The 21,139-nt window shown below is 42.1% G+C and overlaps 1 protein-coding gene across 3 annotated transcripts in view; it reads left to right on the top strand.

The window, feature by feature from the left end:
* GAS2L3 (growth arrest specific 2 like 3) overlaps positions 1-20,795 on the top strand; it is a 30,676-nt gene extending 9,881 nt beyond the window's left edge. For all 3 annotated transcript variants that reach the window (XM_075600680.1, XM_075600682.1, XM_075600683.1), the window contains exons 2-9: positions 2,494-2,542; positions 3,500-3,668; positions 4,552-4,670; positions 5,692-5,833; positions 7,343-7,406; positions 9,774-9,912; positions 10,785-10,892; positions 19,016-20,795. In XM_075600680.1, the coding sequence (XP_075456795.1) occupies positions 2,525-2,542; positions 3,500-3,668; positions 4,552-4,670; positions 5,692-5,833; positions 7,343-7,406; positions 9,774-9,912; positions 10,785-10,892; positions 19,016-20,428 (2,172 nt within the window). In that variant the 5' untranslated portion in view covers positions 2,494-2,524 and the 3' untranslated portion in view covers positions 20,429-20,795. The remainder of the gene's footprint in view (positions 1-2,493; positions 2,543-3,499; positions 3,669-4,551; positions 4,671-5,691; positions 5,834-7,342; positions 7,407-9,773; positions 9,913-10,784; positions 10,893-19,015) is intronic.
* Positions 20,796-21,139: the final 344 nt, after the last annotated feature.

Raw genomic sequence — 21,139 nt, 5'->3', positions numbered from 1 at the left:
GGAAGTTATTTCAGTCAGTCCATATTATCTGGCATCCCCGCCTCACACCTCTTCATTACATTCTATTCAAAATGCTGCAGCTCTCAGCTGCTCTTCTAGACACTGCTTTTGATGTCCTTGAAATGTCTTTGCTGGCTTCCATTAATCTCCATATAAAGCCCAAATTCTTCTCCTTTGTAATGCTCTCCACTCCTCTGCACTTCCATACTGTATATCCCAACTCTGATCTCTCGTTACACCCCTACTCAGGACTATGATGTCTCATCTTTGCACCTTTTACCTCTGGAGCCCTCATGGCTTAAACCGTTCTCAATCATCTCTCCCTACCTATGGAGATCTCTTTAACTAAACATTTGTCAACAGGGCCGCCAACAGAGATCATGGGGCCCAGGACAAATGAAAGAAACAGGCCCCCCCCCACCCAACCCATAGCACACCTACCATGGAAAAATATTTGTTTCCGGCGCGCAGCTTTTACTTAACTGTTTTCTTGTTATTGTTAATATGGGGAAAAAACATTACAATGCAATCTGTTTATTTTAATATTTTCAACAATAGACAAAGATACTCAATGCTATATCCAATGTAACAAAAGGCCTGAGCGGATTCAGTATGGGCCGGGGGGAAGGGGGGGTTAAATATGGGCTGGGGGGGGTTAAATATACACACGTTTATATGTGTGTGTGTGTATGATATATATATATATATATATATATATATATATATATATATATATATATATATATATAGCAACTGTAAATATTACTGTATGTTCATTTGCATGTCTTAGACAGGTCTGCAACCCTATCTTTCCCCATCATCGCCCAGCATACAGCGCTTCCACTGCAGCAAGGGATTCTGGGAAAGGACATGCAAATGAGCACACATTTATATAAATATATATATATATTTTTTAAAGAACAATCCATTAAAAAAATACATATAAAAAAATCCCCAACCCATATAAAATTACCTCAAGGCCCCCCCCCCCCAATACATGTAAAAATACAGACTTACCTTGGGTCAGGCCAGGCCCGGTTTCTGCTGGCTGGGCTGCAAATTTCCCCCAACCTTTGGCCAGGCCCTGCGGCCGGGCACTGCCTCTCGGCTGCCTGTAAACCTTTTCCTTTCTCTGTCCTATGCCGCCGAGCTTCCATTGCCAGCGTGCAACGGGGCTCTCTGACGTCAGAGCGCAGCACCCCGGAAGCTGGGCCAAGCTTACTTTCCGCGTGCTGACATCAGAGAGCCCCGTCGCGTGCCGGCAGTGGAAGTCCGGCGGCCTTGGATACAGAGAGGAATAAGCTTACAGGCAGCTGAGGGCCGGGGCCTGGCTGCGACCGGCAGCAGGGCCTAGCCAGAGGTCGGGGGAAATTTGCAGCGCCGGCCGGGCCCCCACCCCCAGCCAGGGGGCCCGGGACACCAGCCCCGGCAGACCCCCCTGTTGGTAGCCCTGTTTGTCAAGCAAGTATGTGCAAGAAAATAAATATTAATTTCATGACCCTAAATTGCCCCGCTCTACATTCAATTGGGCTTTTGTCTGCAGACAGCCCGAACAGCTGCTTTAATGTATATAAAATGTGCCATAAGTACAAGTTCAGTTGAGCAAGTTGTTTAGAGTTGCAATAAAATGAAATCAATTACCTATGCCAGAGGTTCCCAACTCCAGTCCTCAGGGATCGCTGACATTGCAGGTTTAAGTATACCCCGGCTTGAGCACAGGTGGTTCAAAATGCTTGCCCCACTGTGCTAATGAGGATAGCATTAAAACCTGCACTGTTGGTGGTCCCTGGGCACTGGAGCTGGGAACCTCCTATGCCACTCTTTCCCCTGCATCTGTTTGGCTTTCAAATATAAGAATGGCGAATAGTAGTTGATGTATTTTGTGATATTACTTTTTGTGAGGGGCTCATGACTTACTGCATGATGAGGCAGCTATTAATATCCAGGGGAGGTTATTTATTTTTTGTGGGTATAGTACATTTCAAAGCATACATGTACATAAGGCCCTTGTATTTAATCCAGTTGGGATGGGCAGGAGGATATCTCTTAAAGCAGCAATCCACTCGCTTGTTTTTTTTACACAGGATTGAAGAGGGGGGGGGGGGGGTTCTATGAAACTGAACCCCATTAATTTCAGCTCTGGGGACCCCTTTTTCCAGAGATACTTGCCTCCACAGGGGGTGCTGGTAGCTGCTCGGCTATCGGGGTTCACATTATAGCGGCGTTTTAAAACTCCCACGCGGGCCAATAGGAAGCTGTGACATCATCAGGTTCCGCTTCCTAATGGCCCGCGTGACGTGGGAGCTTTAAATGTTAAACCCCAGCTAGCTCAGCCGGTGCAGCTACCGGCACCTTCTATAGAGGTAAGTATCTCTGGAAGCAGGGGGTCCCTGGAGCCGGGATTAATGGGGTTTAGCCCCGGCGCCGCCCTGCTTCAATTCTGCATAACATTTTGTCTTGTTTATTTACTTGTTTTACTTTTCCTTATTTTAGAAACGGCAGCTAATTTTCTGTTCAGTGAAGCATGCATCACCCAGTACAAGTATGTGGTTTTTATTACTTATTTTGTTATGATTATCATTCCTTCATTTAAAGCAACATTGCCATTTGCTTGGCAATACCTTTTAGTGCCAGAGATATTCGCAATGAATTTCAATGCCGTGTATTCAGATAGGAATGGATGAGCGTGGCACTAGTCCATAGAAACAGTGATATCCCTTGTGCAAGGCAAAATTGTGCCTTCCTCAGCACTTGAACTCATGGAATGCGCCTGCAGAGCTCCCTATGGTAGTTGGAGGATCATTTGCAAAACCTTGAATATCTTTCAGGTCCCAACCTGCATTTTCAGGATCTTGTTTTTTTAGAAACGAAGTGATTATCAGAGCATCTAATAGAAATCTTTAAGTTGTGTAAATGCAGCCCCCATACACTACAACTTGAGTCAGAGCTGACAAGTGAGACACTTGCTTTAAAAAGCAGAAGTATCTGAATCTACAAAGCATGCAGTAAAATGGAAATAACGTTGCATGGTATCATTGCATTGTAAGTAATTACACATGGTGGTTGACAGCGGAAGTTCTTGATCATGGGACAATAAATGACCACCCTTCCCCTGAAAAGGGACAATTAACACTGTATAAAGATGCCTAGATTCTCCATATATTCTTCTCTCCTTCCACAGTCCCATATTCCAGAGGAGAGAATACACTGAAAATAGTGAGAACCTGCAGTACTTGAGTGGCTCATTGTGTGTTACAGCTGCACATTGGCCTTGAATCTGCACTGATAATACAGTGTCCTTCCCTACAATACATGTTTGGCAGTGCATGTATACCCAGTTCTGTTTTGTTGTCAGATGCACAGCTTTGCACCACTATTCTATTTCATGTGCTGTTAAACTTTTTTTTTTACATTTAAAAGGTACAATTTATTTGGGGCCTTTTTGTAACTTTCATGTTTATGCACAGGACAAGTATTTTATTAACATTTTTTTTTCCAGGTGTGGTTTGGAGACGATATCCCACCAAGTCCAAGGAGCCCTCGGACTCCTAGGCATGGACCTGGCCTTTCAGATGTCTTTCAGTACGATCAGTGGTTGTCTGTGCGCCATGAAGCCACCTTGATACCTATGCAGGAAGATCTGTCGATCTGGTTGACCGGCTTGCTAGGTAAGCTTTGCAATGCCTACTTCTTTATTTACAGGGAGGACTTGTAAGCAGTTCAAATGGTAAAACGATGTATTATGTGTCATCTTGACTTAACATACTTGAAAATGAGAGGTAACTCTCAATGTATTACTTCCTGGTAAAACATTTTATAAATAAATATAACTGGAACTGCAATCAGTATGAGCATAGTTATTTTATGTCCTGCAGGTGAGTTTTTTTTTTTAGTTCTTCAGAGCCCAGACTTTTCTCTTTGCTCCATCACAGATCTCATTGAAGGAGAGGAACGCTTTTTGTGTATTCATGTTCTTCCTGCAATTTGATTTATCTAAAAACATTTCATCCTGAAATCAGCATCAAGATATACTTCTGGTTTTTGATTGCGTCCTCCAAGGAGCTTGGATGGAAATGTTGAAAGAGACCAATTTAGGTGGCAGGAAGGAAAAAGACTCTGGTTAAAAGGAAACTGTAGAACTAATAATTCTGTCCAAACTTGAAAGGCTATATCAGGATGTTCAGAGGGGGAGAATAGGAAGTGTGTGTGTGTGTGTGTGTGTGTGTGGGGTGGGGGGGGGGGGGGAGAGAGGGAGATCAGGAGAGTGGTATTGGGTTTGGCAGTAAGAAGAGCATACGGTGGGTTTTTATTTGTCTAGGCCAGTAATTCTCAACTATGTTTCACTTTGTTGTTTTTGAACATGGCTTAGTATAAATATGATGAGGGTCACCCATAAATGTTATTTGTACGTAAATGTCCAAGAGGTTAATAAACCTGGTTGGTCAACAAAGTAATTGAATCCCTGTGCATTCGTTGGAAAGGTGTAGATTTGCATGTTTTGTTGAAATATATATATGTATGAATGCATTTATAATTCTGTTTACTTCTCAGGGGTAGAAGTTAAAGGTGAGAAGTTTATGGAAGAGCTTGATAATGGGGCCTTACTCTGTCAGCTGACTTTTGTTATCCAAAATACTATGAGACATTGTTGCACAGCAGAAGAACTAAAGGTAAGAAATTAGTATATATGCGGTTGTTCTGTGAATAAATACTTTTCCTAGAGAAAGATACTTAAATAACAAAACCTTGTCTAGTGTATTATTTTATCATCTAATATTCTATACGCTTATATATTTTTTGATGTTCTTGATTCTTTTGGAGTGGGCATACAGATTTCATTTGACAATTTAGTAGATTGAACCCCTTTTACTTTTTTTTGGTTCCAGACAGTTGTGGTAGTCCCAGATTTATTTTTATTTTTTCTCCATATTCTATCAAAACAGAACTTGGCACACATGGTCCGCTATTGTATTATTACGAAATTAGTTAATTGATTCTTCCTTTGAGTGAGACCCATCTTACAATAAATAAGACCATATACTTCTAAATATGCTGTTTAGTAATGAACTTCCTTTAATACTAAAATATGGCCAGTGTATGAAATGACTGGTGAGATACAATTTCACATATACAATTCCTTTTTCACTGCTAATTGTTTTTGAAGGAGCCCTTTAATTCCCAAGTTTTTAACAGATAAAAGTAATGTTTTTATTTTACAGTCCTTCCTAATCTAAAAATAAAACATTTACCATGCGGTTACAATCAATTCCAAGATGTATCAAAACGAAAAAAAAAGGCTTGCGTGCACATGCACTCAATCCTCATAGTATTCTAATATTCTGCAACTTCCCTTACCTTATCTTCGACGACGTGTCGCCATGGCAACGCGGGGTCTCATGACCCCGCGATGTCAAATGAAGCCAGAGACAAGGTAAGGAGGGGGTGGCGGGGCGGGGAATAGTAGACAGGTGGGCGCAGGGGGAAATGTTTGCGCACGTCTGGTCTAAATGATCATAAAAGCAAAAATCTGCAAGAGTACAAGAGTTTTTTTTTATTTTATTCTGACTTGTACCTCAACTAGAAAGACTAGAAAGAAAAAATAACGCAGTGATGTAGATAAATGAGTAAGATGATGAACCTGTCTTACATTTATTTGTTTTGTCATTTTTCTTTGTCAATCACTCAATCCAGTGTTTTCCTATGAGAAAAGTTCCATGCAAAACAGATGCTGCTCCTGGCTCCTTCTTTGCTCGTGACAACACTGCTAACTTTCTACGCTGGTGCAAGAGCATTGGAGTTGATGATACTTACCTGTTTGAATCCGAGGGTTTAGGTACATTTATGAATAAAAAGTCCTTCTTTTACACTCTTCCCCCCCCCCCTGTAAATTTGCTGTTACTTTTATGGAGTTAGTTGAAGTTATATATACTAACTCATTGTCTGGATTTTGTAGATTAAATAATTGCCTTGTTCCTCCTCCTCCTCCTCCTCCTTTTTGGGGGGGGGGGGGTTGGGAGGAAAAATAACTTCTAACAAGGGATCCTATTGAGCTTCGTTGTCTTACAGTTGTTCATACACTGTTTAAAAATAAATCTTAAAATAGTAAACTGCGTGACTACAAAACAACTGTAAATGTTTAGAACATGCCCCTAAGCTTCAGCTTAAGCCTTGTGACTAACAGCTGCCGTGCAGATATTTCAGATGGATGGAATTTGACAGATCATTAAAAAATAAAAAAAGTGTAAATTCATCATCAGTTGCAATTAAATGTGAATGCTTCACTAAACCTTTTGAATTTGAAGATTATATATATTTTTTTTTACACAAACATATGGTTGTAGGGAATACTTCATTTCATTTTCTAAATATATACAGAGATAAATGACCCCTCTGTGTTACCGCTTTTACACCTTATACAAAGAACTTTACATTCTTATAGTAGATGTATGTTACACTTGGATAGTTGACACGGGGCATCTTTCTTTTGAGGGAAAATAGTGTTTGTTTTACAGGGCGGTCTATTTGTAATAATGATTTTCCAGGCCTCCATTATACAAACCTTTTTGCTCTGCATCTTGATTTAACTTGTATTACAGGATCCATTATTTTCAGTTGCAAAAATACAGCGTATAGGTGTTCCCATTTAAATGGAGATCACATTAGATTTTTTTCATATCTTGCCTTCACACTCCTGCATTTCACCCAAAGCAAACTTTTTCTGATATGAATATCAGTTTACTTGCGGAAAACTTGTCCCGTAGAAAATCTTGTACCTTACATCAGGTGTCACTATACCTTTTGAGATCAATGAGTGGCCCTTAATGCGGTGTTTATGTAATGTTGTCCCATTTAATTTAGTGTTATATTTTTCTGTAGACAAGACAGATGCAATCCCTTCTTCAGTTTTCATGTCCCCGCCGCTCTTGCCCCACAGAGATCAATTACATTTTTCTGTTCATTTGTGCCCAAGAAATAAGCATCCACGCTTATGGAGTAGCACAACCCTTGAGTGCCACTGTCTCTCTCTTCTGCAATTTCTTTTCACTGCATTTGAGTCTCAAAGACAAAATCTACTGAAAGTGAAACACCAATGTTAAAAAAAATAATGTAAAACACAATTAAAATGTTACCACACAAATAATGTGTGTAGCTATACTCATCATAGTTGTTCTGCTTATGCTTTGTAGATCTATTAAAGACTGAATTAGTCAACGCTCTTTCAGATGCACCAAGAAAATGTAATTCATTATATACAGTGTCTTGACTGCTTGTCTATTAAGAGCATTCGATTTTCCTCACAGCAAGTTATGTGACGTCTGTATAAATCTTTTTTTCTTTTTAGTTTTGCATAAGGATCCCAGGCAGGTGTGTCTGTGTCTTCTGGATGTTGGTCGAATAGTATCCAGGTGTGTAATCTAGGAAAATTCATACATTTCTCTTCTTTACATGTTAACATTAGCGCTACAGCATTGAAAGTATAAATGATAAAATAACTTACTACATTTCTGATTTATTGAAACTAATGAACCAGACAGATGGGTATTTTATCTCCTGCCCATATTCCATCAGAGACCTGGTCAAGCCAATAATGGCTCCATTCTGGCTTGGTTCCTAAACACAGAACTTGATGGCAGATACAAATCACTTGGCCCACCTTGTCCTATTACTCCTGACCGAACTAGTCAGAAAGGGACTGTGTTGGCAAACAGAAGCCTTGTGATGGTGACTGGCAGCATGATTTGGAAAAAGGAGAGGTGGTGTAAAAAATGTGCAGATGCAAAAGTAGATTGATTTGTGTTGTAGTGACACCAAAGTGATGTAAATAGGCGCTTAGGCTAAGGCCCCGGTAACTCCGCTGCAACGCGCTCCAGCGAGATTGGCGGCGCGTGCAGCCGATTCCCCGGTCTGCAGTTCACTGCAGGAAGAGAGACCGGGGGGGCGTGGCGGGGGAGTGACGGGGGCGCGTCCATGACTTCACCCGGCAGGTTCGCCCTCATTGGCTGAACTGCCGGGGGGCGTGGCTTATTGCTCCGTCGCTCCCCGGCGGCGCAACTCGCGCCACGGCGCTGCGGCCCCCCCTCGCAGCGGGCCCGGCGCCATTGAGGGGAGGGCTCTCGTGGCGGGCGCTGCAGTAGGCAGCGGGGGCAAGGCCTTACACACAATAAAGTGAAGGATAAATTATCCAGTGATTTTCTTAATATTGTGACGTCTCAGTTCCAGCGTCGGATCTTTTGTCCAGATTAAAGGCAGGAACCACTGTACTTTCAAAGCAGGGGTTTATTTACAGGGTACAAAGCAGGTACAGGGTTAACTCATAACACAAAACAGAAACAAAAGACCTAACTCCTTCCAGGAGTACTGACTAATACTGCTTAGTCCCTAACTAATCGTGGGAGAACTAAACTCTTTCCCCACTTTACCCAGTGTACCTGCAGCAGGTCTCCTTTCAGTCTCTCACAGGGCTGTCTGTGTGTGTCTTCAGATCAGTCTAGCAGCAGCGTCTCTCACCCTCTCTGTATAACTCTCAACAGTGTGTGTCTGGCAGCATGGGGGGGGGGCGGAAATCTCTGTATCACTTCCTGACTATACAAGCTAGGCTAACTAGCTCATTAACTCTCAGCTGAACAGACCTTTCCAAGAGGATTAACTCTATGAGAGCTGTGAAGTCCCACAACTGCCCCATTCTAACCCTTAGAGGGCAGTGATGGCGTCACAATATATATAGTGATTTAAAGTGAAAAAAAAACGAAGTTTCAACCTCCAAGGAGAAAATGTACACAATCTCCATTAACAGACAGCACTTCCAGGATTAGGAGGGAGCATGATCGTCAGGAATCCACCCAAATGAAGAGAGACGTAAAATAGTGCAATTCTGTGTATATAAAGTGACGGGAACAATTTGCAGAGTCTTGGCTCGTATAGAGAGACTACTTACAGACTGGCAGTTGTAAAACAGCAATGAGTATAGGTGGTATCAGCCGATCTGTAATCCAATCTTGTCTTATATGTCTCAGAGAAAGACAAATGAGAGCCAATATTGCAGACCAATTAAAAGTTGTATCGTACATAAAAACAAGGAACAGTAATGTACAAACAATACAGGCCCATCAGGTAGGGTGTAACTTTGATACTGCCGAGAAGATGGGTTGTAGCAGCCGTCTCTATCAGTCAGATCCTCCCGCAGCACGATCACTTCGGGTGGCGTCTGACGTCACATCCGCAGGAGTCAGTGTCTCTTCCGGCTTCTCGGGCGAAATGGACAGGTGTGGCGATGGGTGGTCCTCTCGGTGTCACGTTACACTCTGCTAGCTCAACGCTTTTAGCTGATTGAAATCAGCTACATCAGGAGCACAATATTATCCCTAATAGGTGTCCAGGTTTATATAGCAATATGCAAGTTTAACCAACAATGAAATATGCAAATTTGAAGTTAAGTTAAGCACAGGTTATCTCAAGTGAAACTGCACTTGAAGATTTTCAAAAGTCTGTAAGTAGTCTCTCTATACGAGCCAAGACCTGTCACTTTCCTGTCACTTTATATACACAGAATTGCACTATTTTACTTCTTTCTTCATTTGGGTGGATTCCTGATGATCGTGCTCCCTCCTAATTCTGGAAGTGCTGATTTGTGTTGTAGCCATGTTCTATGCTTCTTATCTGGGCTCTTCCATAAGCTGCTGTGCATGGCCCTGCACTGACTGGGATCATTCATTTCTAATGCATTAGGCTAATGAACCCATTTCTTTGACTATTGTGACTTCATCTATTTTCAGGTATGGCGTGGAGCCCCCAGTGCTAGTAAAATTGGAGAAAGAAATTGAGCTGGAAGAAACGTTGTTAATTGAATCAGGACCATTAGCCCCCACAAGCATCCCAAAATCTTGCTGTCACCGTGAGGAGCTATCTGAAGCTGTAAGATACTCTTCATTTGTCTGTAAATTTTATGGTGATGGGAGCTTAACAATTTTGTTTTACTGTCAAAACGGTGTTAGAAAATTATACTCATGTTTATTACATTTGATGGTGTTAAAGAAGTATTTCCTTTAATATAAATATATATATATATATATATATATATATATATATATATATATATATATATATATATATATATATAATATTCTACCTTTTGTGGGAAGCAGCGGGTCCCAGAGCTGAACAGGGTTAATTTCAGCTCTGGGGACCTCCTGCTCCCCGAGAAACATACCCCTAATGGCGCGGTCTGTATCTCAATCCTGTTTAAAGGTCCTGCATATTGTGGGCCAATAGCAAGCCGCAAAAGATGATATTCTGGCTTCCTATTGGTCTGCGTAACATGAGACCTTTAAACAGCCATATTGCCTGCCCAGCCGGGGCTGCTACCGGTAGCGCCTTTAGAGGTAAGTATCCCTGGAAGCAGGGGATTCCCGGGGCTGAAATTAACACAGTTCAGCTCCGAAGACTCCCTGCTTCCTACTTGAAGCAAAAAAAGAAAAAATGCAACCCCCATCTCTAGGCGGAAATGCATCTTTAAACTTTGAAGATTGTGTGGGGGGGGGGGAAATCACCAACAGAAATGCTGAATTAATTTCATTTATATGTTAGGTGTAAAAAATCAAACTTCTTTTTTTGTCTCTCCCTTACAACTTAAGGTAAAGCATAAGGGGTGTCAAATATATTTACACAGTGATACTATGAGACACAGGGTAAAAATCCATTTTAGTGTTAATATTTAGAGATCCTTATGTTATCAAAAAGTTAAAAATTCTTTAAAGTAGTGAATGTTCATTTTATGTGATCTGCAGATGAAGCACATTGCAGAAGATCCTCCCTGCAACTGTTCAAATCGGTTCTCTATTGAGTATTTATCTGAAGGTCGTTATCGATTGGGCGATAAAATTCTTTTCATAAGGGTAAGTGTGTAATGTGACGATTGGGGGTCGTGGTCCCATGACATCCAGTGGTTCATGTGATAGTAGTTTTTTTGGAAGTGGTGTTTGACACACACAACTACAAACATGGCCATCTAGCCATCAATAGAAGCTTGCAATGTCAATGTTAGAGCTTTTTGTTGGCCGCCCTAGATCAAGCATGACGAAGATATTTTCTGCCGGGTGAAAATATTCACCCCAAAGACAAAAAAGGTGATATCTTGGGAACATTAGATCCCTGGACATCAGGTGATCACAGATCAGTACAGGAGGATCTATGGCAAAAAGAAAATGGGCAGGTGGAGATTTGTATTCAGAAAATGAGAAATTACATATAAAACAGAGGATTTTCAGAATTAATGACCTATCTGTGGTTTTTTTTTTTGGTTTTTTTTCCCCTGAAAGGTGATTTTAAACCATTCTTCATTCCTTCAGAATTACCAAAACAGCATTATACGGCTTAGATATACATTTTGGCCCATATATTTCTAAGGGGTGCTGGAAGACCCCTTTTGGCCCATTTAAATGAATGGGTCGTAAGGTCTCTTATTGCATAGCTTTGTAGAATATCAGTGCATCAGGATGAACAAGTCCCTTGAACATATAAAGGTCTGTAGCAGGACCACTCCCAATGAATTTTGTGTATATAATACAATTGCCCTAGTAGGGTTAAGGGACTAGTACCTAATGCTATAAAGCACCAATAAATAGTACAAGCATTGTCCCATACAGTGAGAAATAAGGGTATGAATACCCACAGAAGCAACTCACTGTTTGTATCCAAGGTCCATAGGAGTAGCCCGCAGCAGTAGATTCAATAGCGTGCAGTCCACCAAAGCAAAACAGGAACAGGTGAAGAAAAAAGGCAGTGCACTGCCTGGAGAAACAGGAGGAGGCTCACAGAGGCAAAAAAGATCTTTATTCCATAAAAATCATCAGACAAGGTCCCACATAGCCTCTTATTGCATAGCAACTATTAGTACGTGTCCCAAAATTGAGAAAATATATTGATTACATAATAACTGGACATCACATTAAAATGTCTTGAGGTGCACTATTGTGAAAATATAATTGATAGATATTGCGAGTGTCAAAAGCCTGATATAGTTCAACTCTATGCAGTATCAAATGGCAAGATTTCATTTATAATGATCTCCTTGAAAAGAAAAATTAAAATAATATTGCCTTATTTTTCTATACTGTAGCTTGGGATTTGAATGAACAGAAAGTTTTCTATTGTAGTGCTGCCACAGGGCAAAATATGCTACTTTTCATTAACAAACGCCAGAGGCATTACCTGATTCGTGGAAGATAATGGATTTAATTTTAATATATGAACATAAGGATGGTTTCAAAAGCTTATGTTGGTAAATAAAAACTTAATGTTATATCCGCTATTTGCTTCTCTAGTTCAGGGAGTATAAAATATGTTCATGTTTAACAACAATTTGAACTGGAACATAAAACAATTTTTCCTGAGTTTAATAGTATGTTTTTACTTTATTACTAAATTGCCAAGGGATGTCACTTGCAATAAAATAATTGTATTTGGAATCTGGCTTTAATATCATAAAGAAAAAGTGATACTGGTGTATTGCCATTTACAGTGAAACATTAAGGGGCCTATGCAGAAAGGGCCGAAAAATTGCATTCGCCAGGGTTTCAATTCGCCAGGTTTTTGGCGTGTTAAGCTCGCTGTATGCAGGGAGGGCCGAATCCCTGGCGAATGAATGCGCCACCACCATTTGAAATAATGGCTATTAAGCGGTGGCGAGACGGCTGCCTGGCGAGAAGCTGCCGAGAAGCCGTCCCCTGGCGAGTTGTGTTTGCAGCAGAGAGAGATCCGCTGCTCTCTCTGCGCAAACATCGACACATTAAAAATTGTTGAAAAACCATTTTTATTGATAGTGTAGATGTGCAGGGGGTCTCCGGAGCTGAACCGCGTTGGTTTCAGGTCCGGGGCCCCCCTGCTCCCCGAGATACAGACCCTTTTATGAGGTGCCGGTATCCCTCTGCATTTAAAGGTCCCGATCATGTGACCGCGGCATGTAAACCAAGCAGAGGGATACCGGCACCCCCTAAAGGGGCCTGTATCTCGGGAAGCAGGGGGTCCCCAGACCTAAAACTAAAGCGCTTCAGCTCCGGAGACCCTCTGCACATCTATAGTATAAATAAAACACACATATCAATAAACAGTCGTTCCTTACCTTAGCGGCTATGTACTACGGTAACGAAGCAGCATCAATGTATTTGTAATAATATTGTACAGTGAGCAGGGGGTCTCTGAGCCACAAATCAAAGCTCAGGTGACCCCCTGATCCTGCACAATATTATTTAAATACAGAAATGCTGCTTCATTACCATAGCGTATAGCCGCTAAGGCAATGAAGGGTTAAGGCAGAATAGCATGTTTTTGGGGACAATTGCCCCCAATAAACATTGCAATAAACAACATTCACCCCCTGTGTATTTAAAATACAAAAAACAAGGATAAAGACATTAAATACATATAGCACTTACCCATTACCGGTTGCCACGATGAAGGCCATCCTCATCTTCATCCTGCCCATGCCCCCTCCGCTGCTGCAAAACAGACACAAGAATGAAAACATCCTAAGTAATGTCCCCTAAACCCTTAATCACCATAGCGGTTATTAACCGCTACAGTCATTAAGTGGTTAACCCACCCTCACCCACCACTCGGGACCCCTACATACCCTCCCATACTAACCCCCCATCCCCGTGAGGCCTAACCTCCCTCACCCAGTACCCAGAAGGAGGCCTACCCACATACCGTTTGGGAACACCCCCCCCCACCCCCAGTACCCACAATAAAAACAATACAGTGACCCACAATAAACATCATTATATTTAATAAATACATTACCCACCCCCTGTGCCCCCCCATAAATAAAAGATTTATCCTTTTACATACAGGGTTCATAGCGCAGCCCCACGCGAGTCCCCGGTGGGCTGGCGGGGCACCTGGACAGACCTACAGGGTACCAGCAGCCCTTTTGAAACAGGTTCTGGAGGCCTGCTGGTGGGTCCCACCAGCACCATGGCCCCCAGGTGGTCTCCTTGGGTCACCGGGGTCCACAATTGGGTTCCCACGGTAGGCCCAAGGATGTCTGGGAGCCCCGGGTCAGACCCACAGGTGTCTGCGGGGCCTCGGGTGGTTCCCACGGGGGTCTGGGGAACTCACGAGTGCTCACTACGGGTCCGCGGTGCCCCCACAGAAGTGGGACCACACATCTTCATCCCCGCACCTACGGGTAGGCGGTGCCCCCACAGAAGTGGGACCACACAGCTTCATCCACGCAGACTACGGGTCCACGGTGCCCCCACAGATGTGAGGCCACCGCTTCATCCCCGCATGTGTCACCCGTGGAACCACCAGCCTGGTACCCGTGAGATATCCGATTGGCTCTAGTATACCATGTGAGGAGAAAGGATGTGACGTCATTGAAAGCCTGACACATGGTACTAGAGCCAATCAGAGTAGGGATGGAGTTCCCACGCTCTGATTGGCTACCGTACCATGTGTGAACAGCCATGTTTCTTTTCATGACGTCATCTTAAAGGCAATTGAAGGAAAGCCATTCTGATTGGCTGTATATATATATATATATATATATTCATTTATTTATTTATTCTTTTACATTTATTAATTTAGTGTGGGGCTGCTGTGTGTGATTATTTTTCATTGTGGGGGTGGGTGAACGGGGGTATTGGGGCTAATGGTGGTTGTTTAGGGCTTGCATGGGGGGTAGCGGGATGGCTTAACCCCCGTCATGACCGTAGCGGTATTAAGTGCTACGGTCCTTGAGGGGTTAAGTGCACCCGCAACCCCCCCGCAAGCCGTAAACTCACACCAAGGGCCACATACCCCCTTCACCCACCCCCGCTACCCACAATAAAGCTGCCACGGTGGGTTAACCCCTTCATTGCCTTAGCGGTTACCCGCTAAGGTAATGAAGTGGGCTGCACATGCATTTTTCCTGCCTCGGATGTATGCCGGGGGGCTCCGGTGCTGATATTCCTGGGTATCAGCTGTGGAACCCCCCCGGCATCAATCCGAGCCAGGAAAGGGGATGATTTTTTTTTTCTGGTCCCTCTCGCCGCTCAACTCCAGCTTCTTGCCAACTTTTGTTGGCGGAGCTATTTGGAGAATATCTCTCCATTTTAATGGTGCGATCAGCGGCGAGATGGTGATCGGGGCTTCCTGCATACGGCCCTTTTTAAAACTGGCGAGATATTGCTTCTCGCCACCCGCGCGGCGAGTTTTTAAAAAAAAAAAATGGCGCTTTTTACTCCTCTCGCCATTTATTAACTTGCTATAGCCATATTTCGCTAAAAAATGGCGAGATTGGCGTTCTCGCTGCTCTCTGCATAGGCCCCTAAGAATGGGATGTTTTGTACCTCTGTAAAGAGGCTAATAACTTGCAGTTTCATGTTGGGTTAAAAAACGGATCTATTCCTTAGGCTTAAAAACAAATCCCAACATAATATGAATCGTTTTGCATGTATATAATTGTGTATAAAAGAATATGTAGTAGATACTTCAAATTCTATTCAATTTTTGTTCCTAAACCACAAGACCGGAAAGTAATTCACATGAATCTTGCACTGGGTAGGAAACTAGTTTCTTGGGATCCCAGAGTCTGTGCATGAGCCAGGATGCTGTTTCTCCTCCATGTGCCTGGTCCTTCCTGTGTGTAACAGCGTGCTTTGTGAAAAGAAGTGATATAAGGCGCTAACAACTCTATATGAAAGTGAAAATAATAATAATAATAAGTGTTAAGTGATGAAAATTAATATAATAGCTAAACACCCAGCTCAAAACCTCTCTGGTGGGACCTGTTTCACGGGTTCCAAGGTTTAGCAATTTCTCAAAACATCCAGGGGGAGCATGTAGGGAAATAAAAGAACAAAATACACAGATATAAGTGCAGACGTTTCTAAAATCAATAGAATAAATAGACTGCGTCCTGGCTCATATAGTTGCTCTACTCACAGGACACTAGAGTATATAAAGGCAGTTGGCAAATTGGGTTGCCACCCATGCAGATGATTGTGAACCGGACCCCCTTTTGAATTCTCCGTCAGCAATGATAGCATAAAAAGAGAGAAAGCTACATAGTGCGATCAAATTGGAAAACTTTATATATTAAAAAAAGGGTAAAAAATGCGCACTTACAATGTGCCAATATAAAATAAGCATGAATCACACAAGGTGAATTGGTGGTATCCCGAACAGCTCACCGCCTCCCTTAGGTGTTTGGCTGGCTTCCACGGCTCTGTGTCCCGAATCGGAGCTTCCCTCTGTGCGCCCGTCTGGATGTGTGACGTCACGGCTGCAGGGTAGGTTTGCTACGGGTCGCCTCCAAGCCCAAAATTGGTCCACTCAACGCGTTTCGCCCAGCTACCAGGAACTGTTGTCGGCTTCGTCAGGAGTATGAGTAATTGTGTACTGGTGGCTCCTATATACCCATTTGTCCTGCTAAATTAGCTTATCTTTCAATCAAACAATTAAATCAGCATGTATTACACTGGGAGTAGAAGTGGATACAGCATGTCTTTAACATGAGTAAAAAATCCTAAAATGCTACAATGATCAATAGAATCAATACATGGGGGGACATATATCTAACATAAATATGTTACATTCCTATGAAATTTCAACTTTTAATATAAATGCATTACAAAACAACCCTTAGTGGGTAATATGAAATGTCATTAAACAATTATGTTTAGAACTAAAGTGTATATCTGGTTGTTAAACCGATCTTAATTTGTAAGTTAAATATCAGGTGTTTTCTTAGTCTATTGACATAAGGTGGAAAGGGATTTGGGAGATACAACTAAGCTTCTTATAGGGAACTCACTTATGATATGATAATCACTAAATGTTTATATTTCACATGATTGCTAAAGTGACAGTCAGTCAAAATGTATTCACTAGACACTGGTATTCATTCTTTCAAGCAATAAATGGATAAATGGTAGCTGGGCGAAACGCGTTGAGTGGACCAATTTTGGGCTTGGAGGCGACCCGTAGCAAACCTACCCTGCAGCCGTGACGTCACACATCCAGACGGGCGCACAGAGGGAAGCTCCGATTCGGGACACAGAGCCGTGGAAGCCAGCCAAACACCTAAGGGAGGCGGTGAGCTGTTCGGGATACCTCCAATTCACCTTGTGTGATACATGCTTATTTTATATTGGCACATTGTAAGTGCGCATTTTTTACCCTTTTTTTAATATATAACGTTTTCCAATTTGATCGCACTATGTAGCTTTCTCTCTTTTTATGCTATCATTGCTGACGGAGAATTCAAAAGGGGGTCCGGTTCACAATCATCTGCATGGGTGGCAACCCAATTTGCCAACTGCCTTTATATACTCTAGTGTCCTGTGAGTAGAGCAACTATATGAGCCAAGACGCAGTCTATTTATTCTATTGATTTTAGAAACGTCTGCACTTATATCTGTGTATTTTGTTCTTTTGTAACAGCGTGCTAACACTCTTGCTATGTTCAGTAACTGGTAACGACTGACACACATTTGACACACGACTGACAATGCTACACAATTTTTAAAATAGCATTAATTCAGCACTATGTTTTCACAATGCTAAATGTACCAAACCTTGTGCTAAGCTACATCAAGTACTAATGACAAGTTCTAGCATTGATTTCATCATTGTCATTGAAAGTACATAGCAGCTGGGAGTAAAAAGGAAACCGAACTTCAGACTCGGAAACCTAATTGATGGTTTTTAAATAATGGATATTTATACTAATTACACAGTATAATGTGTGCATTCCCTAGAGGCAGGCTCCACCACCATTTAGGAAAATGGTCAAAGTGCCTGCTGGCCATGAAAGCGTTGCCAGGATACATAGCGCAGATAGTAACGATAAAGGAAAGACAAAGGAAAAGCCACAAATAATGTAATCAACTCGTCCTACAAAGTTGGTGAATAACTGGGATAAAGAGAGAGGTATCGTGTGAACCGCAAAGTGAAACAACCACTATAAAATAAATTAACTTAAAAAATAAAGTGAGAAAGAGTCCAGTACAAGCAGAAATACGAGAAACACGATGTTGTAATAAACCCATCACTATCCTGTAAAAGGGAATCTTAATAATGTTCAATCAAGGTGGCTGCATTAAGCTGCCCCAGTTCTTATGGGAAAATGTCCGGACATAACGTATTTGCAAGAAACAGAAGTTCGATAAATTTAGCATGGTGTTGGTCGATTTAAGGGATTCCAAAGAAAATGTATAACAAATTGTCAGATGCAACAGGAAGTAGATCAGATGGCACTCGTCACAAACTGAGGATGTATAAAAACCCCTAAAGGATCTTGGTAACAGTGAGCCCATCCAAACCGGGTTAAAACATAAATACTAATTCCTATGCATACATGTTCAAAAGGCAAGTAGCGGTGTCCTGATTCTCATATTTCCCATCAAGTAGTTAAAAAGCCAAACAAAAAAAACAGTCCAGCACATTAAATCGCCCTTGGTAATGAAAGGACATGCTATCTGTGACTGCTTTATCAGAGCATTAGGGACAGGTCTGACATCACTCCAAACATAATGCCGTACAATGTCAGAACATTATAATGCATTTACAGAGCAGGTATATGGAGTAATTACACAGAAGACACATTAAAATCGTGAAGTGACATTCATAGGGCTGAGGCCTGGCACTGTCCAGCACATTTTTATAGTCACAAAAAGCAAAATCGTTTAAGATCTTAATTCACATCTCTAGTGCTTATTGCGCCCAAACTGAAGATCAACGAGCCTCTGCAATGATAATTTTGTCTCTGCCTCTATGCACTCCTTAATCTAGTGTGTATGTATGTATGTATGTATGTATGGGGAATAGCTAAAGGTAGCCACGCTTGTGCTCCCAAGGGTTAAATAGAAATGATCTGTTCTCTTTGCATCTGCTATGCTGGACACTCCAAAGCTCCAATGGGCGTTTCACTTTAATATATTTGAAGACGGATTCAAATAGTAATCTCCTGTGTTTTTCTTTTCTATGTGTATGTATAGTTTTAGTACTTACATATTACTTCATTTTTCAGATGCTACATGGAAAACATGTCATGGTACGAGTAGGTGGTGGCTGGGACACACTTCAAGGGTTTCTGCTGAAATATGATCCTTGTCGAGTGCTACAGTTTTCAACTCTAGAGCAAAAAATTCTACAATTCCAAAAAGGAGGTAAACATGAAAACGTGTCAGGAACTCCACGGCCTCCTGTAATGAACCCTTTATCTGCTGTTGATGCTTCTCGAAAGCCAAATTCCAATGCATCTACTCCAATGATGTCTTCAAAAACTAACCCCAGAAATAATCCTTCACCTGCTCTGACTTCCCAAAGAGGAGCAAACCATGTACCGCCTGCAGCGGTGCGTCCTAAAGTCCAAAGCACACAAAGAAAAGGATCCCCATTGTTTGTCGAACCTCAAAGAAAAGTTGCAAAAAAATCGACTTCTCCTCAAACTGGCACTTCTCCTCAAACTGGCACTACTTCACTTACTACCAAAGGTTTACAAAATAATGGTTCTGCCAAAAGCCCTTGTACATCTAGTCTATCAAGAACCACAACTCCTATTTCAAACACATTGCAGAAAAGCAGTGGGTCGACTCCTGCATCTAAAGTAACTCAAAAGACCACAAACGCACAGTCTTCTTCTGCAGACTTGTTACAACGTGCAGCTCAAAGCAAATTGCTGCAGGCAGCCAAGACTTATCCCAAAGCATCATCACGACTCCAAACGCTATCAAAAAATATTTCTGATTCGCACCCACATTCAGGATCTTCAAAAGTAGCTGTGAGTTCCATTAAGCCAACTATTACAACGCCGCCTCCTTGTCCTAGGCATGGTTCTTCAAATGCTAAAAAGCCTGAAGAAACAACAAAATCCAGCTGGAAAAGCCCCAGCAATCACCCCTCTGCTGCAAACGTACAATTATCTAAAGACGAGACGAAACAAAGTAAAAAGGCAGATATTCATAAAAATAATCTCGCCACTAGGAAGCCATTTGTGGTGTCTTCACATGTAGATAAAAAAATGCCACATTTGTCATACAAATCACAACCTGCTGTTAAATGTCTGCCTGCAACTTCACCCCTACCGATCAGCGTAAGTAAATCTACTTGTATAGCGGTTCAAGCTCAGAGAAAGGAAATAAAAAAGACCACAACTGATAAAACAACATTTTCTGGGCGTGCTCCATTATCTGTGGTGAAGCTTCAACAGTCTGCAGCCAAAAAGGACGGAGTACAAAGGACATCGCCATCAGCAAAAACCCAACAAGCCGGGATTAGCTCACTTAAAAGTGACAAAATACAGATGCCAGCAGCCTCCAAAATTACAATGAATTCAAAGGCAAAAATGACATCCCTCAAAGGTGCCCCTGATTCTATAAAAGATAAATCGACAAAAGCCAAAGAAGACAGAAGTATTGCTCCTAGAGGGAGGGGAAAATAGTGGGGGTGTACACCATGTTTACATACAGCTGAAATGTAACTACACAGTGTAAATGGAACAGTACTCTAAGGACGCAATCTTTTTGCACTATTCTTATCAAGACTACACACTGAAAGATGATAGAAAAGTAAGGGTGCTATACATATTATTTATAATTATTATTTCATGTCTAAATGAAAGTACATGATGAGAAGTTTTTTTTTTTTCCAAAATCTTTTCATTTGAAACCTGTAAATACAGATAGACATTAAACAGTGTCAAGGGCTCATGACTGGTTACTTCAGGATGTTTACCAATACAAGTTTTCTAGTTAACAAGGTAAAGAAGGGAAGGAAGGAGGGAGGGAGCAGAAAGAGACGAACAGACAGGAAAGAATGGGGTTGGGGGGGGGGGGGGGGGTAGGGGAAGGAGGGAAGGGGAGCAGAGGTAGGATCCTCCTGGGTCTCTGTCTTTTCTATCTGGCGGTGTCCGATGGGCTTCAGCCTAAGCCTCGCCGTGGCCCTGTGCTACCAGTCAGAGGTCCCAGGTTTTCCAGAACTGAGGCATTCTCTTATGGAGCTTGGCTGTGAGCTTCTCCATAGTCATGACTGTATTTATCCTCCTAACTACCGTGCTTCTCGCCGGAGCGTTAACCTGTTTCCAGGCTGCTGCTACAGAACATCTAGCGGCCGTCAAAATGGATGAAACCAGCCTAGCTATTGGTGTGGTCTC

This window comes from Ascaphus truei, chromosome 5 (assembly GCF_040206685.1).
Source record: "Ascaphus truei isolate aAscTru1 chromosome 5, aAscTru1.hap1, whole genome shotgun sequence".
Classification (NCBI taxonomy): domain Eukaryota; kingdom Metazoa; phylum Chordata; class Amphibia; order Anura; family Ascaphidae; genus Ascaphus; species Ascaphus truei.
Note: the sequence above shows the minus strand (reverse complement) of the source record. Positions and strands in the feature narration are given on the sequence as shown.